We start from the raw sequence: 21,277 nt of genomic DNA on the forward strand, positions 1-21,277 counted from the left end.
AGTATTCGGACGCCCAATGAACATTTGGGGTCCACCAAGGCCTAAGGCTGTGTATGATGTACCTTGTGTGATGATGAGTGATTATCTGGCACAGTTAACGGATAACTTGGTTTCTATTCATCAACAGGTCCGAGAGGCGCTCCCTGATCGGTCTACTGGCGAAGGACATGGTCTCCGGCCTGGAGATCATGTAATGATAAAGGTTTTCGACAGATCGAACAGTTTGGAGCCGAGATGGGTAGGACCTGAGCAAGTCCTTCTTGCAACGAGGACGGCAGTGCGAGTCTCGAACAGGAAGAATTGGATCCATTCCCTGCACTGTCGAAAGGTACCGCCCGGATTGGTGGAGTCTGCCGTGCTGACCGATCAACGAGACATCCTAGCAGCAGAGACAGGCCGTGCTGCAGAGCCAAGCGACACTGAGGAGCTCTTTTCGGACCACACGACTTCTGGAGGAAGGCGATATCATCTGCGACCAAGGAAGTAAGGTTTCCAGTACCGGGACATACTGTCAGAACGGCCCTTGGGTTAGTGAAACGGAGAGCCGATGAGGCAAGGGGGGGGGATCAGCCCTGCATTAGTGTAGTGACACCCGTCTTGGCCCGCTGGTGAAGAAATCAACCGCTGCCCAAGGGGAAGAGTTCTGACAGACCTTTTTAGTTTCAGGAAGATATCAGGGTATTATTTCCTTTGACATGGAGAAGAAGAAAATTCTTTGTGCGTTGGGGTTCATGCTAACAGTAGCTATCGTTGGTATAACCACATGGTTTGTGGAGGAGGCAACTCCTGCTCGAGAGACGCTTGTGTTGACGACTCCAGTGCCTGCGGAGCACTACTTTTATACATTGCCATATCAAGAGTTGAAGCATCGACAATCCTATTTGAATAACACTTTCATTCAGATGCTGCATCACACCCACGTTGCTACAAATGATACGAACTGTTGGATATGTGGGATGATGCCAGCCCATCAGAAGAAAGGAGGTACGCCATTCATACCACTTCCTTTCTCTCACAATGGCTCTTGTAGAGCATGGTACACTTTGTTGTTTGCCACTCGGAAACCGACAGTGGGACGATTGCTTTTCAGACTTAATAAAGAATGCCATCAGGACAAGAATGGATATCCACAAGCGAATGGGACAATTTGGGAATGGGAAGAGTACCGACCGGACAATGAATCCATCCCCTATATCTTCACGAACACCAGAGACACTGTGGGGAAGGACAAATTCGTAATCCAAGTAGCACAAGCCCAAGCGGACCTGTGTGTCCAGAGTGTGGGTTTTATCCCTGTTGGTGTCAGTGATTGCATAACCGTATTAAACATCGATGGGTTAAATAATAGTACCTTCCTAGCATCCCATAATACCTACTTTGTATGTGGAAATAAAGGTTATTACCGTTTGCCGGCTGGGTGGTCTGGGGTATGCTATGTATCATTCCTATTACCTCCTGTATTCTTAGCACCCGCGTCATATCATAAGGATTTAAAACTGTTGAATAATGTGACTGTAAATAGATATAAACGTACTCTATCAATTGATGAGGTGGATCAAACCGATACCAGCTTGCAACAGTATATTGATTTTAACTTAGGACTGTTCTTTTTTGTTGGAGCCGCTTTGAATAGTAGGAAGATCCGAAGATTAACGAGAGTGGTAGAAGCTGTGACTAATCAAACTGCTGCTGCTCTTGGGAATCTTACGGAAGAATTACAAATTACTAGGATTGTTGCATTACAGAATCGTATGGTATTGGATGTAATGCTAGCTGATCGAGGAGGAGCCTGTAAAATTATTGGAAGTAGCTGCTGTGTGTTCATCCCTGATCATACACCGTCTGTTTATAGCGCCATTAACAAACTGCATAAAATAGCAGCTGAAATCCACACAGAAAACGGCACTTGGTCCTTTTCTGGATGGTTTTGGGCGTTGGTTACTGCCTGGGGTTGGAAGGTTCTAACTGGTCTCTGTATTATTGTAGCAATTCTGTTCCTTTTCTGTATGTGTATTCAATGTGGACCATTGTGCTGTTCCGTATGCATTTCATTCTGCATTCCAGATAAGAAAGCTATTGCCGATGTTGCCCGCCAGAAGGGTCTAGCTAAAGAGGTTAAAGGAATGATGATAATTGACATATACGATGATTATTCTTGGAAACCAGAGGTCTTCAGTAAATGCTGAAAGGGTCGTCTGTTGTAAATTAAAGCAGAATGTGATTAAGCATTTACTGAAAACATTAATGCTTCCCTTTTATCGTGTTTTCCTCATTATGTTGGCCGAAGTCCGGACTCCATTTTGTATTGACATGCTGCCACGTGTTCGCCACGAAGAGAGTCCGACCTCTGTGTTAGTTGCTCTTGTAATCTGCCTAGTAACAGTTATAAATAGCTTTCTTGTCTATCTGGCGCATGCCCAGACTTGACCACATCTGTTATAATTAGCTTTGCTTGACCATGTGTTTTCGCGGGCCCAAGGAGTGTGTTAGCTCCGCCCATGTATTGATTCAGTATCGAGAATGACCCTAAATGGTAATGTTCTTCAACTTATGTGGTATCCACCCACTCATGAGCCCCTCTGTTGTGTATAAAAGGGGACAATGTACGCAAGTTCTGTGTGCTACTCCTTGCAATACTGAAGAGTGTTGTGTGGATTGTAGGACCACCCTTAAGGGTTAATAAACGTTGTTTTTGTACTTTGCAGTTTCCGTGCCAACTTCCTTATAGATTTCGTTACAGAAGAGCGAACCCTTGTCTCTTGCGGGCCTAGCTGGGGCTTGTATTCATCACCGGGGAGGCGTGTGGGCGTGTGTGGCTCTGCAGCTCTACATGCCAAGAACAGATGCATACTGGTAAGTAGCATATTCCGTTCGAAGCATATGAGCTGCAGATCACACACTAAGGATAGACTATATAGCAGTGTCTCCCCTAGCGGTGGTCACCTGTATCAGTTGCAGCAGTTTGGAATAGAGTTTTTAGGACAGCTTGGCCTACTGAAGCCGGTTGTTTGGATTGCACATCAACACAGTAATTCTTAGTGAAAGTGTGTGTAGTAGACCATGTGGCTGCTTTGCAAATGTCTTCTAAGGGGATGTTCCCTAAGAATGCCATAGAAGCCCCTATTTTACGCGTGGAGTGTGCCCTAGGGGGAACGGTAAGAGTACGTTTAGCTTTTTGGTAACATATTTGGATACATTTGACTATCCATCTGGCGATACCCGATTTGGAAATAGGGTTGCCTTTATGTGGTGGAGCGAAAGCAACAAACAGTTGCTTGGTTTTCCAAAAAGGTTTGGTTCTGTCGATGTAATACAGCAAGGCTCTCTTAACATCTAAGGTATGAAGTGCCCTCTCAGCTACTGAGTCTGGATTAGGGAAGAAGACTGGCAGTTCGACTGACTGGTTTAGATGGAAAGGGGAAATGACCGTAGGGAGGAATTTTGGATTCGTCCTAAGAACCACTTTGTTGCGATGTAGTTGTAGGAAGGGTTCTTCGAGAGTTAAGGCTTGTATTTCACTTACTCTTCGCAGGGATGTGATTGCGATGAGGAAAGCCACTTTCCATGTTAGGAACTGCAGTTCGCACTTGTGCATTGGTTCAAATGGGGGACCCATGAGCCTTGTTAGAACAATATTAAGGTTCCACACCGGGGAAGGTGGTAACCTTGAAGGAATAATTCTTTGAAGACCCTCCATAAATGCTTTAATGGCTGGTACCTTAAAGAGGGACAGGTGTTGTCTATTTTGCAAATAGGCTGCTAATGCCGCTAGATGTAGACGTATAGAGGAATACGCTGAATTGCATCTTTGCAAGTGTAATAAATAGCAAATGATGTTTTGGATGGAAGCATCCAGTGGTTGTATGTCATTGTTAGCGCAGTAAATGGCAAATCGTTTCCATTTTGCAGCATAGCATGCCCTAGTAGTAGGTCTCCTGGCTTCTTTAATGATATTCATACAGGCATGGATTTCTTGTCTTCTGAGATATGCTGCCACAACTGCCAAGCATTTTGTGAACACCCTGGGTGCAGTTGTTACTCCGAATGGGAGAACTGTAAACTGATAGTGCTGACCGTCTACCACGAATCGTAGATCCTTCCTGTGAGCGGGATGCATAGGGATGTGAAAATATGCGTCCTTGAGGTCTAATGTGGCAAGGAAGTCTCCTTGGTGAAGTAATGGAAGGACCTGTTGGAGAGTGATCATGTGGAAGTGATCCGATTGTATGTATTGGTTTAGTAGTCTGCGGTCCAGTATGGGTCTTAAGGTTTTGTCCTTTTTGGGAATGAGGAAGTATAGGGAATATACTCCTGTGCCCTGATGTTGTAGTGGAACAGGTTCTATTGCGTGTTTTTGAAGCAAAGACTGAATTTCTTGTTTGAGGAGCGTGAGGTGGTGAGACATCATGGGACGGTGCCTGGGTGGTATGTTTGGGGGTGGGTTTATGAGTTCGAGGCAGTAGCCAGATTGGATAATTTGTCTTACCCACCTGTCTGTAGTGATGGTATTCCAGACGGGTAGGAACTGTTGAAGTCTGCCCCCGACCGGAGTGGAATGGTCTGGGGGGAGTGGTGGCAAGTCACTGTTTGGTGGCTGTAGAGGTGCGGGTGTTGTTGCCCCGTCCTCTGCCTTTAGTATTGTTTCCCAGATAACCCTCTAAAATATCCTCTGTTAGGGGATGTTTGACCTGATGCTTTGAAGGTGGAAGAGTTGTCTGTTCCCACATTTTTGGAAGCTCCTCTATAAAAGGAGCGACGAAAGGAGCCTCTGGGTTGAGTAGACTGCAATGCTCCCCTAGATTTGGCAGTCTCATTATCTTTCTTCATTTTTTCTAGGGCAGTGTCTACTGCAGGGCCGAATAGTTGCTCCTGATTAAAGAATGGTGGTTTGGACTTCCGGCTTGAAGCCGGAAATGTGCAGCCATGCGTGGCGTCTAAGCAATACGCTTGTGTTGACTGCCCTAGAGGCGGTGTCCGCTGCGTCTAATGCACATTTAATGGAGGCATTGGATATTAGTTTGCCCTCTTGGATGAGGTCAGTGGCCTGTGTTTTGAATGGTTCAGGCAGGTGTTGCAAGAGATCCTCTAGTTGATCATAATGGGCTCTATCATAACGAGCCAATAGGGCTTGTGTATTTGCGATACGCCAGTGGTTAGCAGCTTGAGCGGCAACCCTTTTGCCGGAAGCCTCCAGGAGTTTAGACTTTGTCTGGGGGTGGCGTGTCTCCGGTTGTTTGGGAGTTCGCCAGTTTCCTGGCATTTGATACGACTAGTGAGTCATGGGGGAGTTGCGCCTTAATGTACGCAGGATCTTGTGGCGCCGGTCTATATTTTTTTTCTATTCTGGGGTTGAGAACCCTGGCCCTGACAGGGTCTTTAAAAACCTCATTAGCATGCTTTATCACTCCCTTAATCATGGGTAGAATGTGGACTGTTTTCTGGGACTGCTCAAAAGTGTCGAGTAGAAAATCCTCCTCAGGAGTGTCGGTGTGCATGGTGACACCATGAAACGATGCTGCTCTGTTTATAAGCTGACCGAACCCTAAATGGTCATCAGGAGGGGAGGGTTTTGAGGGGTATGGAGTGGGGCCAGGCATATCAGTCTAGGGTAAGTCCAGTCATCTACTGGTGCTGTGTATGGGAGTGTAAAGGGATCAGAAGGATCAGTGGGATAAGTAAAGAAATCTGGGTCTCCCCCTCCCCCTAAATCATCATCATCCTGTGGAGGTGGTGTGTGAGAAGGAGATGGTAGAGGTGAAGGCGGTGGGGGGGATGGAATAGGAGGTAATGTAGGAGAGGAAGGACGTATGGGTGAAGTGGCACAGTCCTTCTTTGGAGGTGTTTTGTCCAGCTTCCTTTTCTTGTAGGGCACCGCTGTGACATGTCCAGTTTTCGGATTTATGTAAATCCGTTTTTGCTTTGGATCAGGCCGAAAGAGTTCCTCACTGTCCAAAGGCGGCTTTGGCGCCGACTTTTGTTTCAGATTTTGATTTTTGTTCTTTATGGACTTGTTTTGGCACCGAGGATGTTTTGGGTGCCGAAGAACTTTTCAGTTCCGGTGGATTTTTCGGGGCCGAAGAACCTTTCGGTGCCGACGAGCCTTTCGGTGTCGGTGGAGACCTCGGCGCTGAAGAACGTTTCGGTGCCGGCGGAGATGTCGGTGCCGAGTGACGTTTCGGGGCCGATGGAGATTTCGGTCTCGGAGCCTGCTTCAGTGCCGAAGGTATTATAGGCACAATGACATGAGGTTTGCTCGAGCCCGAGCCACCTGCAGGCTTACTTTTCTTCGGAGCCGGGCCCGAGGGCGGGGCTTCTGAAGATGTTTTTGGATCGCGACTGGGCCCAGCTGGCAGAGTCTTGACCAATGTCTTTTTGGGTGGTGTTGAGGTAGGGGGGCTGGTACTCACAGGCTGCCCCGGATCTGAATCGTCGGCCTCGGACACTATCTGGAGATCTTCGGAGTCATCGTCGGGGACATCCTGTGCAAAGATGTCTTCTGGTTCCGGAACCGGCTTGGCCATGATATGGCGTCGAGCTCTTCGGTCCCGGATAGTTTTCTTCGAACGGAATGCGGCGCAGGCTGGACAGCTGGATTCGTTGTGGTCTGGTGAAAGGCACAAATTACAGACCTCATGGTGATCGCTATGAGGGAACTTTTCTCCACATTCGGGGCATTTTTTAAAAGGTGTCGTTTCCATCAGCCGCGGCCGGAGTCGGTCCGATATGGTTTTCGACGTAGAGTTTTGAAATTTTGAGAGTTGTAGTGATTGCTATAAGTTTTCTGCTGGAGCGGAAAAAAAAGTTCATCCGAACCCAATGGCGGAAAAAAACAATCTGAGGATGGAGCGGATGCCCATGCGCACTGTTGTCCAGGGGAGGAGTCACCAATCTCGTGACCAAAGACTTCTTCCGAAGACAACAACAACCTGCAATCATCCGAGCCCAACACCAGATGGCGATCTTATCCTTAGTGTGTGATCTGCAGCTCATATGCCTCGAACACACACATATATATATATATATATATATTATATATATGCCCTCGTGTTTCCAAGCACAGCCGCCGTATCACCCATCTCCGCTACACATGCTCGGCAGCATCCTCATCAGCTGCGCGGCCTTCTGTACATGATCAGCATCCTCCATCACTGCTGTTGGCGTGTATACACTGGCTCCGTTCCCTCCCCAAGCAGGCTACAACGTACCATGTTTTCTCCCTGTTAGGGCCACCCCAGTGATGCATGTAGGAATGGTGACCAGCCTGAGTCCGCTCAGCCCTAATAATAGGCTACATACAGAGATCTTCGTGAAGTGTAGCCTTGGCCAGGCAGAGCTCATGTTGTCCTTGTAAACACTCCATTGCATAACAGCAAATGTCGATAATGGGTTCCTAACCCATTACTAATTTACTTTAAGGTAGATTAGGCCAAATGACGTTCATATTGTCGCCCATAGAGAGCTGCTTTATCACATGGGTCACAGCAAACTTGCACATTTTGAAGTACAATCTTACACCTGAACACATTCATTTTTGTTGCAGTTTTATATTTTGATTTTGACCTTTTAGCTGTAATTACGATTTCTCTTTTCGATCTGCCACGCGTGATTTGTAAATGTTTTCATCATAAAATACAGACTTGGTGTCTCTCTTCCTAAAAAGGAAGGAAGGGACATGGCGAATTCTTTCTTGCTTAGTTTACACTTGGGACAGTCTGGCTTTCTCCAAATGATAATCATCTTCTTTATAACCTTTCAGCACACCATACGTTGATGGTACCCGCTAGGTGTGCTTTTGCCATCGAACCACTCACAGCGAAATCTTTTTTTTAAATGACGGTTGTTTACATTTATATTTGAATGGATGTAATAAAACGTTCATGAGAATCATCCGTGTGCAGTACTTGAGCTTTCTTTCACTGTACAGTGAAATACTTGTGATATTACACTGACTACTGGTGCACATGTTCTTCACTCTGTATTGTATCAAACAGCAAAAAAAAGGATTTATTGCAGCTGATTAATTGCCGCAGTTTGTCACAATAAAAGCCTGTATTGAGATGCCTTTATTCTGGTCAGTACGTATAAATATATTGTACAGAGGAGCCTGTAATCCCATTTAAAAAACCCTGTCTCTAATTTTCTTATCACAATCTAGTTGTGATTATGCGTCTTTCATGTAATCATTTATTAACGTTCATTTGTGATGTTAACATACCGGCTGCAAAGGCTAGAAGGTACTGAAAAAAGCGGCTTCCCTGGCAAACAGTCAGCTCCAACTAGCACTGAAACAATTATTAGCAGGATAAACTTTACATAGCGTTTCTATTTTTCTTTCCCTGACAATGTTGTTACTGTCTTTTAAGGAGACATAGAAGAATGTATGTTTATTGGATGGCAGAAGTTAACAATTAAAGAATAGGAATCTGTCTGTACGTTGTAAACCAAAATGCTGTTTTGATAGTGACTTGCATCAAAATGCTTAAATTATGTTTTCAACAAACTTCAATTGACATATTGTGATGTTAATGCGTACAGTAGATTTCACAGCTGTTAAACATGCCTACAACTTTAAATATCCCTTCTTCAGAAAGAGCAGGAGCCTAAATATTTATTGACAGCTTATGGCAGAGTAATAGTATAGCCATGTTTCATAAGGAATAAAATACCAAATACAGTACGTTAAAATAATATTGCACGTCACCTTGGAGTTTTCTGAAGCTATAAAACTCAGCCTTTGGGTTAATAATCTATCTGGTGGTTTCCTCCTTGATGTGTAATGTATCTACGCAGTACTTTACCACATGAATGTGTAGGACAGGATACGTGGCATAGTGACTTTGGTCAGTTTTCAAAACAAGAGACATCAGTGCTAATACCAGATTTTCTACTTTGCAAACGTGCTTGCTCTGAAGGGCACTAACTTTATTTGTAGCTACTTTTATTTTCTTACCCACTAACGTTGATTCTGCTTATAAACTTGATATTATGAATTGTATGTAAAAACAAGCATTAAAAATGCAATTGGTCTTGCCTTTGATTAAGTTAAAGCCATTTGCTTTGCTAATGGTATTGTAAAGCAAAGCAAATGAGAAGACACCTTCTTGTTTTGAGAAAGCACTCCACGTATACCCAACCAAAATATGTGCTCCTGGCTCCCAACATGTGGGCTGAGCCAAAGCCCTTCACCTAGTAATTCTCACATAATTGTCTGGAGATAGACCAAACAATAAACAGCACCAACCAATGCTGTTCCGTGGAGATTGGGGCCAGGTTAATTAAAAATCCTAAAATAATCAATAATCAACTAATACATTTGGGTTATCAGTGAAGGTCCCTTTAAGTGAAGACTCTTCAGAGTCTAACCCCAGTTTTCTGGAAAAAGATTAATCAATTTGATTTAAAACCTTAATTTCAGCCATAGACCGTAACCGTCACAAGTTAAAAGAATAGATTACTTAATCAAAACAATGAATTAATGTCAGTTAAAACAGAACAAATGTGTTTAACATACTTCAGTAAGTAAGTGCGGCAAGGCAACAATCCGCTCCAAATATTGAAGGAATAAGAGGACAGTTCGATTCTTGACAGAGCAGACCATCCTACACACTTCCTACAATGTAATGTGGCCGAAGAGCATGGATTTTAAGGGGAAAATGTCAATGTGAAGGATACTCTCTCCAAGTCGTAGTCAAGAGTCTTCCAACCCAAATGTGCCCACAGAACTCGCAACAACTAACATGCTGGTTGCTTCAGTGGTGTACGGCTATGCAGATGACATTTAGAAAGCTCAAAACCAATTGCCAACCTAACCTAAGTGGACTTTTAATATCTGAACACACAACTACGTTTGTTGTTAGCTTTTAGTGTACCTGAAAAGTAGTGAAAACTAACAGTAAAAATCAAATGCATTTCAGTTTATGATCTTCATCGTTCTCATTGAATTTTGTTGTACTTTTGTCACAATAGTAACCTTACACCCACCTTTTCCACAGTAGCAATACTAGGAAAGCCTTAGTGACAGACATTTCAAGTCCAGTTTGGACTATGAAGATGATAGAAAAAAAATTGTCTGTTATGAAGCCAAGCTATGCTTGAACAAACATTTTAAATTAAAATGCGTCAAGAAATGCATGTCTGTGGTTCTATGGCTCTGACTGGCTGACTCTTGCTTTCTTTTTTTGAGCATTCCAGACTCTTACCTCATCAGGGCAGATGACTAGCTTAAAGTTGAGGAGGTCATCGTGGTCGGAGAAGTCTATTTCACATGTTTTCGGCAAATTCAATTCGTTGATATCTGTGAAGGGGACACAAAGGAGCAGCTTAAGAGACACAGGGGGAAACAAAGGAAGAAGGTGAGGCAGAGGAAACAGGAACCACGAGTGGGGGAGAAAGTCTAGAAAGGAACATGACCTACAAGGTGGAAGAAGCAATGGGAGCTCTCCATAGAGTATAACGATGGCTTGTTGGAAGCAGAGTTACTGTAAAATTTGCTCTGGGTACAAGAATAAGGCTGTACATTGAAGAATGCAGACAGCGCTTAGCGAAAGGCTCTCTTAAAGTCACTCCAGTTCAGTAAACCCATAGAGCTTGACAATATGGCTGCCACACTCTGCCACCTCATTCACCTTGTCCAACACCATACCAGCAGGGTCTCACAAGACTGGTACAGGACAGCGTGGCCGAATCCAGATGGGTAAACCGGCACAGATGGATAACACAGATCCTTCTGACTCTTTATTAGCTTGCCTTCCTTCTTACGACCCAACCCCCTTTTTTTTGGTGTGGGTGACTTTCTTTCAAGACAATTTTGCAAAACATACATAAAGTGTTGCAGAGGACAGGTCTGCCAGAGGTATAGAATTAAACATCGGAAAGTGGAAGCAAAGAGGTAGAGGTGCTGGTGGCAGCATAGCACAAGATTTAGGGTTCACAGAAACTGGCAGTGGTCAGCGGTGACCATTACGCTTTGCTGCACTACAAAGAATGGGTCACCATCTGTTGTGATGGCATTTAAACATCTTGTCCAAAAAGATGAGAAGATGATTAAAGCACTCTCTTGGGCAGTGTGATGCATCTTTTCTGCTAGTGTAGAGTTAAGATGACCTCCTCTGGTCGCAGGCTCAGACCTTTTCTGCTCCACCTCATGCCAGCAGCCAAGGGATGATACATTTATTGGCAGTCTCAAAAAGACAGAATCCAAATTAACATTCCACATTGGTCACAAAGACAACAATTTAAAGTTCTGATGAGCTACAAAGGTGTGAATATATTTTGATAAATATAAATACACCAAAAGCCATATATTATGCCAAAAATGTAAATCCGGGCGAACAGCTTAATCTAACAAACTTTCAATAAAAAGAAAAACTAAAATGAACTTTTACTTAAGCATCAATAACAAACATGGTCACTTCATAGAGCTTAGCAATGGTTCTAAAATAAATTCAAGGTAAGATAGCTTGCCGTACTCTGTAATAGCCGCTTAACTGCAGAATTCCTGGGCAAATCCCTCTTCTGGACCGATCCATTTCTTTCCCGTCTGCGAACTGCTTTCTGTAGCGTTGGATGAATGGTGCACCTGGCACCACGGCCAACTACCCACTCCTCCTTTTCTCTCCTCCCAGCATGGAGAGGTAAAATGTAACTTCACTGCTTCTGCCTGTCCATATAGGCCCCCATCCTCTTCTGCAGATCAACCACATTCTTTCCATAGAATGACCAATAGATACCTTAGGTACCATGTTCCAAATGTAACCTTACCAGTGCATCAGGCTCTCATCCTTCCCGGAAGGGCCCAACAATGACGTTTGCTGATGGTGTCTGGTGTTCTACATGGGTAACCCTACTTGGTGGACTCCACAGACCTATCCTTTGTTGGGGTCTAGTTTTACTTGGGTTACATTTTCATTGCTTCAGGGTGAACCTCAAAGACCAATTTACAGGCGATGCCTGTGATTTACTCGGTAAGTGGTTCTGGGAGGACCCCCACAGACCCATCTCCTAATGATATCTATGATGTACTTGTCTTATTTTGGATCTATCCTCAATGGTCCAACCAATTGCAGTGTCTGCAGTTGTAATTAGGTTATGGTTTTTCAATGCAGGAGTAGGGGTATACCATTCAGTGGTGGGAGTGGTGGTGGGGGCCGGGGAAAATAGGATTCTAGTTCTTGCCTGGGTTATGCTTTTTTCATGTCTGGGTCTATTAAGGGAGCCTAGATCTTCTTTAATACTAGATTATTTAGCCCCGGAAAAGTGTAAACTTGGTACAACAATATGGCAGATACAAGCAATAGAGCCTCTTACTCTCCCACATATTTTCACTACGCACCATGATTGAGAGAAGCTACAAGATCACCCTGACATGATCTGAGCACTTCTATAAATTGCTGACAGTAGACCAAACTGATTACATTGAGAACACTCTACAAACTATGCACATCGCAGAAATTGCCTCTAGGTCAACCACTTTAAAGCACTTTGGGCATCCTCAGTGGTAGGAAAGAGGCATATAAGTGGAAGGTTATTACAATTATTTGATTTAATTATTTTTAGTATCCTATGTAAGAACTACAAATATTGCCTTTAGATGCAAACCACATAAAACAATTAAAAATAAATAAATGTTCTTGATAAACTGGTGTGTCCAAAAACATAGAACTAGCTAAGATGGAGGAGTATTCAAAAAGAAAGGATTTTAACAACTTTCTGAAGAAAGTCATATCAGGAGCCACCAGAAAGATAGTGTGTTTTCTCTTTCTTCTTTAAGCTTAAGTTTGTTTTTATTGTTGCACAAGCTGATAAAGAAGCAAAGACATTCAATAGAGCTGTGACATCTCAAAGATTAAACTTCACTTTGACAATCAGCAAAATGTTCAATAAACTCCCCTCAGCCCCTCTGCCCCCCCTCCTGCCCCCAACACCACCTATCGGGTGACCATCGAGCCGCAAACTATAAATGAGATCATGTTGTATCGGAGGTATACATGGACGGGGCATCAGGGTAGCCCAGTCTGCCGGGCTAGTCAATCGGAGCAACCTCATATCTGAGACAGGCTAACTTCATAAATTAATGGGAAAGGAGCTAAACAAATTGTTGCCAGATATCCTAGCATGAGTCTCTTTGCTTCGTAAGTTTTAAAGAAAGCCTGTCCGTCCCCAGGAGTTGCCAAATACGGTGTACCCAATTCTGCCGGGATGGAACCTTGTCTGTTCCCCAATAGGCTAAGATTGACTGGTGTGCCCAGAGCCATATATCGGTCCTTCCGGGAGTTAGGTGGATATGTGATTGGGTTGGGAAGCCCCAATATGATAACAAGGCAAAAACTATTTTTGTTTGCATTATTGTGAAGCACACTGTCTCTAACTTATATCACAGCCATACACAAGCAAACCAATATCACCAGCGATTATCTCAGAGTACCAAAGCGAATATATAAATGTTTTTTTAAATGAATCCATACATGCACACATATATATACACACACACACATATACACACACTTTACAAATACACTAAAAAACAAATCAATTATTGTGCACTGAATCAATTACCAACTCTGGTATATCACATACACAAAAAATTGCTCATAAAGTTCAATACGGGAGAATGTAATGGACAATAAAACATTTTGTCATTTAAAGCACTAATCCAACAGTAGTTTCATGATCAACAAATCATGGTGTACAGTTCTTGTTTTTCTGACCAAAACCAGTTCGGGTTAGTGCTTTTTAGTAGCGTGACGCGTTTCGGTGGTGTAAACTGATCCAACCACCTTCCTCAGGCAGAAATACTGGATATCTACCAGCACTTCATCAGAAATGATGATGGAGTGGTAATAGGTTCTTAAGGGATCTAGCTCCTCCAGATTAATGTGTCGTATCTCGCAAATATCCCACGATTATTAAAATAAAAGGAGAGTAGGACTCTCTATGGGCCTGCAAATCGATGGTGCAAGGTAAAAATACGTGTTGACTTGTCTGTGGTTATGAAACAAGACAGTCTCCAAGTTTTAAAGCCTCCTTGTACGCCCACTTCTCCTTATGATTAAAACCAATTGCCGGGACTAAACAGCCTTCTGGCGCGCTACGGTCAGTTTGTTCCCGCTGAAAATATAGGTTCTTCTGGGATTTAAGTAGATATGTGAGTGGGTTGGGAAGTCCCAAAATGATATACAAGGGAAATCTGGATAGTTGGGTAGCGAGTGTCTATATCAGACTGGATCTCATTTCAAAAAGGTGCATGTATAGGGCAATCCCACAAGAAATGTAAAAAGGTTCCTGGGACAATCACAATGCCTCCAACACATATCGCCTTGCGCTGGATTTCCTCTGTGCAAGCAAACCGGGGTTTGGTACCAGTACATGGCAATTTTCATTGCAGTCTCAATGCTAGACATATTCGACATCGAGTGCCATCCACGGCAATAAATGTCATGCCAGTCCTTAGGGGACATTTGTCTGGCAATTTCCTTCAGATTTTCGCAGAGGACATCGACCCGGGATCCCCACTCAACAGCATCCCATATGGTTCCATAACAAAGCAGTGATCAGAGTCCTTGCTACAAAGCTGTCAAATGTCGTTAGCTCCCGTTGTGCAACTCCCCTTATTACCGGTTGCATTAATCAGTGTCTGATCTACGTGTACCGAAACCATTCCCCTTATGGAATCGCAAAGTCTGCACGGAAGGATTCAAACGGGATAGGGCCCACTGCATCAATCACGTGCCCTATGGACCGGAGCAAAGTCACCATTTCCCACTACCAGAGTTGAAAGGGAAAGTCGTAAGGCCCCTTCGAGTCGCCAAACTATCCCATGCCCTCAGGGTAGGCGTGGTGAGCAAGGACAAGTATAGATTTGTAGGGTGGTGAGTGCGGGCCAGAAACAGAACCTTACATAAAACTGTGCCCACCAGTGCTCTATCCATGAATAACCACGCCGTTTCAGACTCTGGTCGGGATCACTCCACCAAATTCTGAAGCTGTGCCACTTAAAAATAATGTAGTAGGAAAGGGACTTCCAGACCACCCTCGACAGGGGACGCCAACTGCGATCGTGTTTCATCCTGGGTCGCTTACCAGCCCACACAACACATAGTGCGTCTTGTAGAGTCTGGAGCGTCCCTGATGGGGCTGCAGCGGGGAGTGTTTGAAAAAGGTATAAAATCTTGGGCTGAATCGTCATTTTAAGGGTATGCACCCATCACAGCCAGAAGAGAGGATATAGTTGCCAACGTGCCAAATCAGCCTTCACCCTTTTAGTCAGGTCCAGATAGTTGAGTCGTGACCCCAGCAATAGTCGAGGCCAGTTGAATACCCAGGTATGGAAGCAAACACAAATCCCACCACCTGATAGAGTTGTTCAGAGTCAGGTAGTTTTTTGCGGTGGGTGAGACCGTGAGGTCCAAGGCGAGTGATTTAGCAAGATTCATATGAAATACTGATGCCGTCCCGAAATGCTGCACCTCGTTCAAGAAGCTCGGAAGGGCCTCTCTAGGGTTGTCTAGGGAAACAACAACATAGTCTGCGTAAAGTGTGATGACATGTTCCTCACCCGCAAAGCTTACCCCTGTGATAGTTGGGTTATCCCTAACCCTTTGGGCAAACTGCTCTAAATAGAGTGCAAACAGAAGGGGAGACAAGGGGCATTTTTGCTGTGACATATGGGTAATTGGGCTGAACTTCTCCCATGGACTCTAACGGAGGCCTTCGGTCCCCCATAGCCACTAAGAATCCAGGCGTGGAACCGTTCGTCAAGACAAAAACATGCCAAAGTCTAGGCTTAGTAGGGCTAATGAACAAGATCAAACGCCTTCTCGGCATCGCTGGAAAATAGCATGACCTCTCTGAGAACGAGTAGCTTTGTCTATAAGATGTAAAATCTGCTTTGTGTTATCTGTGCAATTTCTATTGAGGATAAAACCGGCTTGATCAGGGCCCACCAACCAAGGCATTAAAGGGGCGGTGCACCAAAATGCCAGTGAATAGTTTTGCGTCAATATTTAGGAGGGAAATAGGGCGATAGGACCCACACTGCCACTTGTCCTTGCCTTGCTTTGCAAGAACCACTATGGAGGCCTCTGACATTGAGGGAGGAAGCAAGGCAGAACCCGTGAAGGAGTTAAATTCTCTAGTAAGAAGAAGAGCCACGGATGAGCAGAAAACCTTATAAAAAGGTCGCCGGGAAGATGTCTCGATCCGGTGATATAAGGGGTTTCTTCCTCGAAATCACTGAAGTAACCTCCTCTAGCCTTATTGGATTGTCTAACCCTGCTGCCTGCTCTTTTGTCAAGCAGGTCAAATTGGAGTCTCCCAAATAAGTGGTTATATTAGAGGGAGGGTAGGTGCGCAGAATAGAGGAATCCATAAAGGTCCCCAAACTGTGCAGCCACAAGCTCATCCCCCTGTACAAGGGTTCCCTCCTCCGGTAGTACAGCATCTACCATGGTGGCCTGCCGTGGGACCCTGAGTTTATTCGCCAATAACCTCCTGCATTTGTTACCCCCTACATAAAACCAGTGTTTGTGACATAGAATGGAGTATTCTGCACTATCCAGATCCAGCCCTGCTAGTTGTTGCCGGGCGGACTCCAACTGACGCCATACTCTAGGGGCCCCTGTGTGGTGATGAATGCAATCCAACTTCGAACCTGCTGCTGCCACTGTGCTCCCTTATCCCTCCGTATTTTATAATCAGCAGCAGAGATGGCGCTAAACTCCCCACGTACGACTGCCTTCAGCGCATCCCAGACAATCGAGACCGGGGTACCAGTCGAGTTGTTAATCTGTAAATAATCCACAATTGCCTTATTTGCTGGACCACCTCTGGTCTACGCAGTCGCCAGGTATGGGTGGCAGTGTCGAACACAGGAGCACAAGGTATAGTAAAATGGCAGCATGATCAGTGAGTTCAGCTCTATCTCCACCGAGTTAACTGCCCTCAGAACCTCCAGACAGACCAGTGGTCCAGTCGGGCATATGATTTGTGTGTGTGAGAATTGAAGGTGTGATCTCGTGGTAATGGGTGTTTATCTTGCCAAAGATGCCTCAATCCCATCTCCTTGAGCCATAGAGCGCCCGCCCCCCTCAGTCATAGCTCCCGCCGCAACCCGCCTCTGGGCAGAGCAGTCAAACTCGTGTAAAACCAGGTTAAGTAACCCCACGCCCCCCCCCCCCCCCCCCCCTGCACCCCCAACCTATCCTGTGTTGTCCTGGTGTCTGCTACCGCTCTGCACTAAAACTGTTCCTGTCTCTCATTGGGGGCATAGAGAAATCCTATTATCAATGACCGTCGTCCCAGATGGATGCGATTAATCCTGAAGGCTGCCCAGAATTTCTGCTATTTTGGACCCCACTTTCCCTCAAAAAGAGCATGGTAATATCATTTCCACACCTGCTGCCTTACGCGCGGAGGGTGAAAAATACTGCTAGGGAATGACCTGGGTCTGTGTCAGTCATTAGTAGGCGAGTCTCCTGTAACAAGCAGATGTCAGCATGTGTATGTTCCAGGTAAGAGGGGATAACTTTAACTCCTAACTTTAGGTTATTAAGCCTTTTAACATTGAGAGTCAGAACCCTCTATCTGTTTATTGAAGATGGCATCCTGGGATACTCTCATTTGGGGGATCTGCCTCCAAGCCTCAGAAGAATCCCCATCCCACCCAGCAATAAAAATAATCTATCTGCTCTTGATGTAGAAAACCTCAAATAACTCCTGCCTAGTGATGTGCACACCCCTGAACAAGCCCACCCCGCCAACAATAACTGGAACAAACCAATGTCCCTGAAACAAAGATGAAGCCAAAGCATCCAACCTTAGTCCAGTGGAGAAAAGACAGAAGGGGACCATGACCATCACCTCAAAGGCTCCCCCCCTTCCCGGCCACTCTCAGCCCCAAGCACAGCCCCCCAGGATCAAGCCGCAGCAGTTCAGGCAGGGTCTCTGGACACAGAGTCCTCACGCGCTAAGTCTCTATAGGCTGCCAGAAGGTTGTCACTCAGTGATGCAAACAGGGTTTCCAGATATGGGCTCGTGACCGGGGCTTCCTCCATATCCGGTGAGGCCACTCTATTTGATGCCATCTAGCCGCTCCCAGCCTCGGAGACCGCGGACTTCACAAACATGTCCCTGGGGGTGCACCCCTTCTTATATGCGGACGTCATCTACTGCCGAAGTCTTTATCGGATGGCAAGTGTCCTCTGAACCAATCCCAGTGTCCGCACTGACCAGCTCTCCAATCACGACGTCGCCCTCCGCGGGAGGGCGGGTCTCTCCTTTTGGCCAGTCGTGGGGGCCTTTCCACAGACCCCCTTCACTGGAGCAAAGCCTCCTAGTCAAAAGCCACCCACACACCTGTTGATGCAGTGTCTCCACCCCAGCTGCCAGCTCATACCACACGATGTTTTCAATTCCGTGTGCCAGGTGTCAGGCCGGCGACACCACAGAGCCCCCCCCCCCCCCCTCTGCCTCAATACCAGCCATCGCAGAGCCCGCTTCGACTCCTGGCCTTCCCTTGTGTCCAGCAGCTCTTCAGGCCCCAAGCAGGGGGGGGCGGCCTCCAGTCCAGATAATGGGAGCTCAGCCAGGCAGGATGCAGGCCTTGCCAAATTAAGCCCAGGAGCACAGCCACCCAGGTCATCCGACACCGCTGAGGCTGCCCCCTCTCTCCAGGCAAATGTCGCAGTAGGCGGCCCTCGCTATCTCACAATGCGGGGATTGCCACAGTTCTTCAGGATCGCCAGCGGGAAACAAAAGAAACCAGCCCGGACCTCCAGCGGCTGATGTCACAGCAGGCGGGAAGGCGTGGCTGACCCTAGGCCTACAGGAAGGGCCATCCCCACAGGCTCAGTAACGACCAGTCCCGGCCGCACCACCTCTGCCTACCTCCTCGGTTCTAAACAGGGATTGCGGCGGGCCCGCCACCAGCTCTGACGATCCACTTCAACTCCCCGGGCAGATCCTTCTCAGCCGACCCGCTGCCTTTCCAAGCGGGGCTCACCACAGCTTGCAGCCCTCACCAGTGGAGGGGGGGTCAGCCAGTGGCAGGACCAGCAATCACCTCCAGCCGCAACAGCGAGTCAATGCGCCTGTAGGTGGTGTAGCAGGGCCTTGCCTCACCACTTGGAACTCTGCCCCAGCAGGCCCAGCCACCTCCTGTCCAGGATGCGTCGTCTCAGCCCGAGACTACGGCTCCGCACAGGGGATACTGCAATTCACAGCAGCGGCTCAACACCCTTAGCTCTCTCTGTCGCTGACAGATTGGAGGGCAAGTAAGAAGACCGGGCAGCGGCAAGGACGGAGGGACCAAGAAGTACGTCCTATCAGTGCGCCATCTTGGCCAGGCCCCTCTCTATCTTCTTTACAGCACTAGAGATATTACTTCGTTCCACTGCATGGAATATCAAACTTAAGAGAACAAAAATCATACATGAATAAACTCAAGTATGAAGTCTATTCTGGTAAAGGCCATTGCATGTGAGGACTTAATTCTTTTTGACATCCTCTAAAAAATTTGATTAGCTAAGGAGCATTAGCAAAGTAGATCTCGCTTAGACACTGAAGCGCAGTGCTTGTTTTAGTTTTGCCATAGTTTAAGGCAGAAGTCATTGTTTGAAGGTTGCCAGTGCATGAGCATGACCGCCATCATGGATTTTTTAAATAAAGCATATAAAATCATTCCAAGATGGCCAACTTACCTGCACAAATGCAAACAGGAGGCTACACAGGAATGTTAGAAAAATCATGCCATGTATTAGCAGCAGCTGGCCCATGGGTTGGAGGGAGGGTGAATCTAGCGGATGTTGTGGTGGAGCTGGATGATAAAGAGAATGGATGGTTTAGAAAGCTCCAAGTGCCCGCTGCGGTGAATGGCGTGGTCCCACCGGGGTGCTACGTACTCCGTGCGGAGCCGTAGTTTCAGACTGAGACGACACTTCCTGGACAGGAGGTGGCTGGGCCAGCTGGGACAGCGTTCCAAGTGGTGAGGAGGGGCCCTTCTACACCACCTATGGACGCAAACCGGATAAAAATTGGCGCACTTCTGCAGGCCCTCTACACCAGACTGCGAGAGCCTTCTATTTGCAATCGGTCTTTCCCATGTTTGCTCTCTTTCAGGGATTTTAATTTATCGACCCCAAGGTGCCTATGGACAATTCTGCCAGGCACTCCCTGATGTGGCAGCTAATCTAGCTAACTCACTCCCCAATTTTACTTTTTTAGGTGATTTTAACTTCGATTTTGATGACCTCTCACACCCAGCCACTTGCGGAGTTGGTTGATGGCCTGGGGGCTTTCCAATTTTTAATCAAAACGTTATTGGTCTTACTCATTCGAAAGGCCATTTACTCTACCCCATTTTTTCAAATATCAAAGATCTTCTGATTAAGGACCCTATACCGGTGCCCTGGTCGGATCATTTCTTGATTCCCTTCACTTGGGCTCATCAGGCATCCTCGAAGGCCAGAAGACAGATCCGCATATGGTCTAAACTTCCAAAAGAACCTCTGGTGTCAACCCTTAAAAATACCAGACCAATACCGGACTCAAATCCTATTATTGCAAATGACAAGCTTAATGAATGGCTTGAATCATCGCTGGACCTTGTCCTTCCTAAAAAAAAGGATTTGTAATAAGGTTGGAGCTAATCGAACTGCTTGATATTCCTCCAAGCTCCGTGAGCTTAAGCAAACCTGCATAAAACTGGAGAAAATGGAGGAAGAATTTCTCAACCTGCCAAAAAAGTCGGCGATGCGATCAAAAGCTACAAAGAAGAAATTAAATCTGCTCAAGCTCTATATAATGGAGAGACTTATGCTTGCATCTAACTCCTCCTGCGAAATTTATCTCATTGCAAAATCTCTCATTGATCCGCCCACCCCTCCTGCGGTGTTTGATGATGCCTCATCCCGCTGCAACCAACTGGCAGAGTTTTTTCTAAATAAAATACAAGATATTTATATCTCCTTCCCTCAGGTGGCAGCCCAACTAAACTCACCTCCATTGGATAATGGGTCTCAAATTTTTTAACACTCTTTGGAGGAAATCCCTCCTTTTAACCTGATATCACTTTGAAGTATTTCTGAACGATTAAAATCAGTTCACCCTGCCATTTTAAATCAAGTCTTTGACACGGTGTCCCCAGTTATACTGGAACTGATTAATGCCTAATTTTTGACAGGAGTTGTCCCCCCCTCACCTTGGAAATGCGCCATGATAAAAGTGTTGTTAATAAAAAACAATCTTGACCCAGATCTTCTGGGGAATTACCGTCCTATTTCAT

At 45.8% G+C, this 21,277-nt stretch overlaps 1 protein-coding gene across 5 annotated transcripts in view; it reads right to left on the reverse strand.

The window, feature by feature from the left end:
* Window positions 1–21,277, reverse strand: part of UBE2M (ubiquitin conjugating enzyme E2 M) — a 151,993-nt gene that overhangs the window by 71,285 nt on the left and 59,431 nt on the right. For all 5 annotated transcript variants that reach the window (XR_014966489.1, XM_085616660.1, XM_085616659.1 and 2 more), the window contains exon 2: window positions 10,200–10,294. Coding sequence is in view for 4 of the 5 variants with exons in the window: in XM_085616660.1 (XP_085472786.1) it covers window positions 10,200–10,294 (95 nt within the window). In the remaining variant the exon portion in view is untranslated. The remainder of the gene's footprint in view (window positions 1–10,199; window positions 10,295–21,277) is intronic.

The sequence above is a fragment of the Triturus cristatus genome, chromosome 7 (genome assembly GCF_964204655.1).
Source record: "Triturus cristatus chromosome 7, aTriCri1.1, whole genome shotgun sequence".
NCBI lineage: Eukaryota > Metazoa > Chordata > Amphibia > Caudata > Salamandridae > Triturus > Triturus cristatus.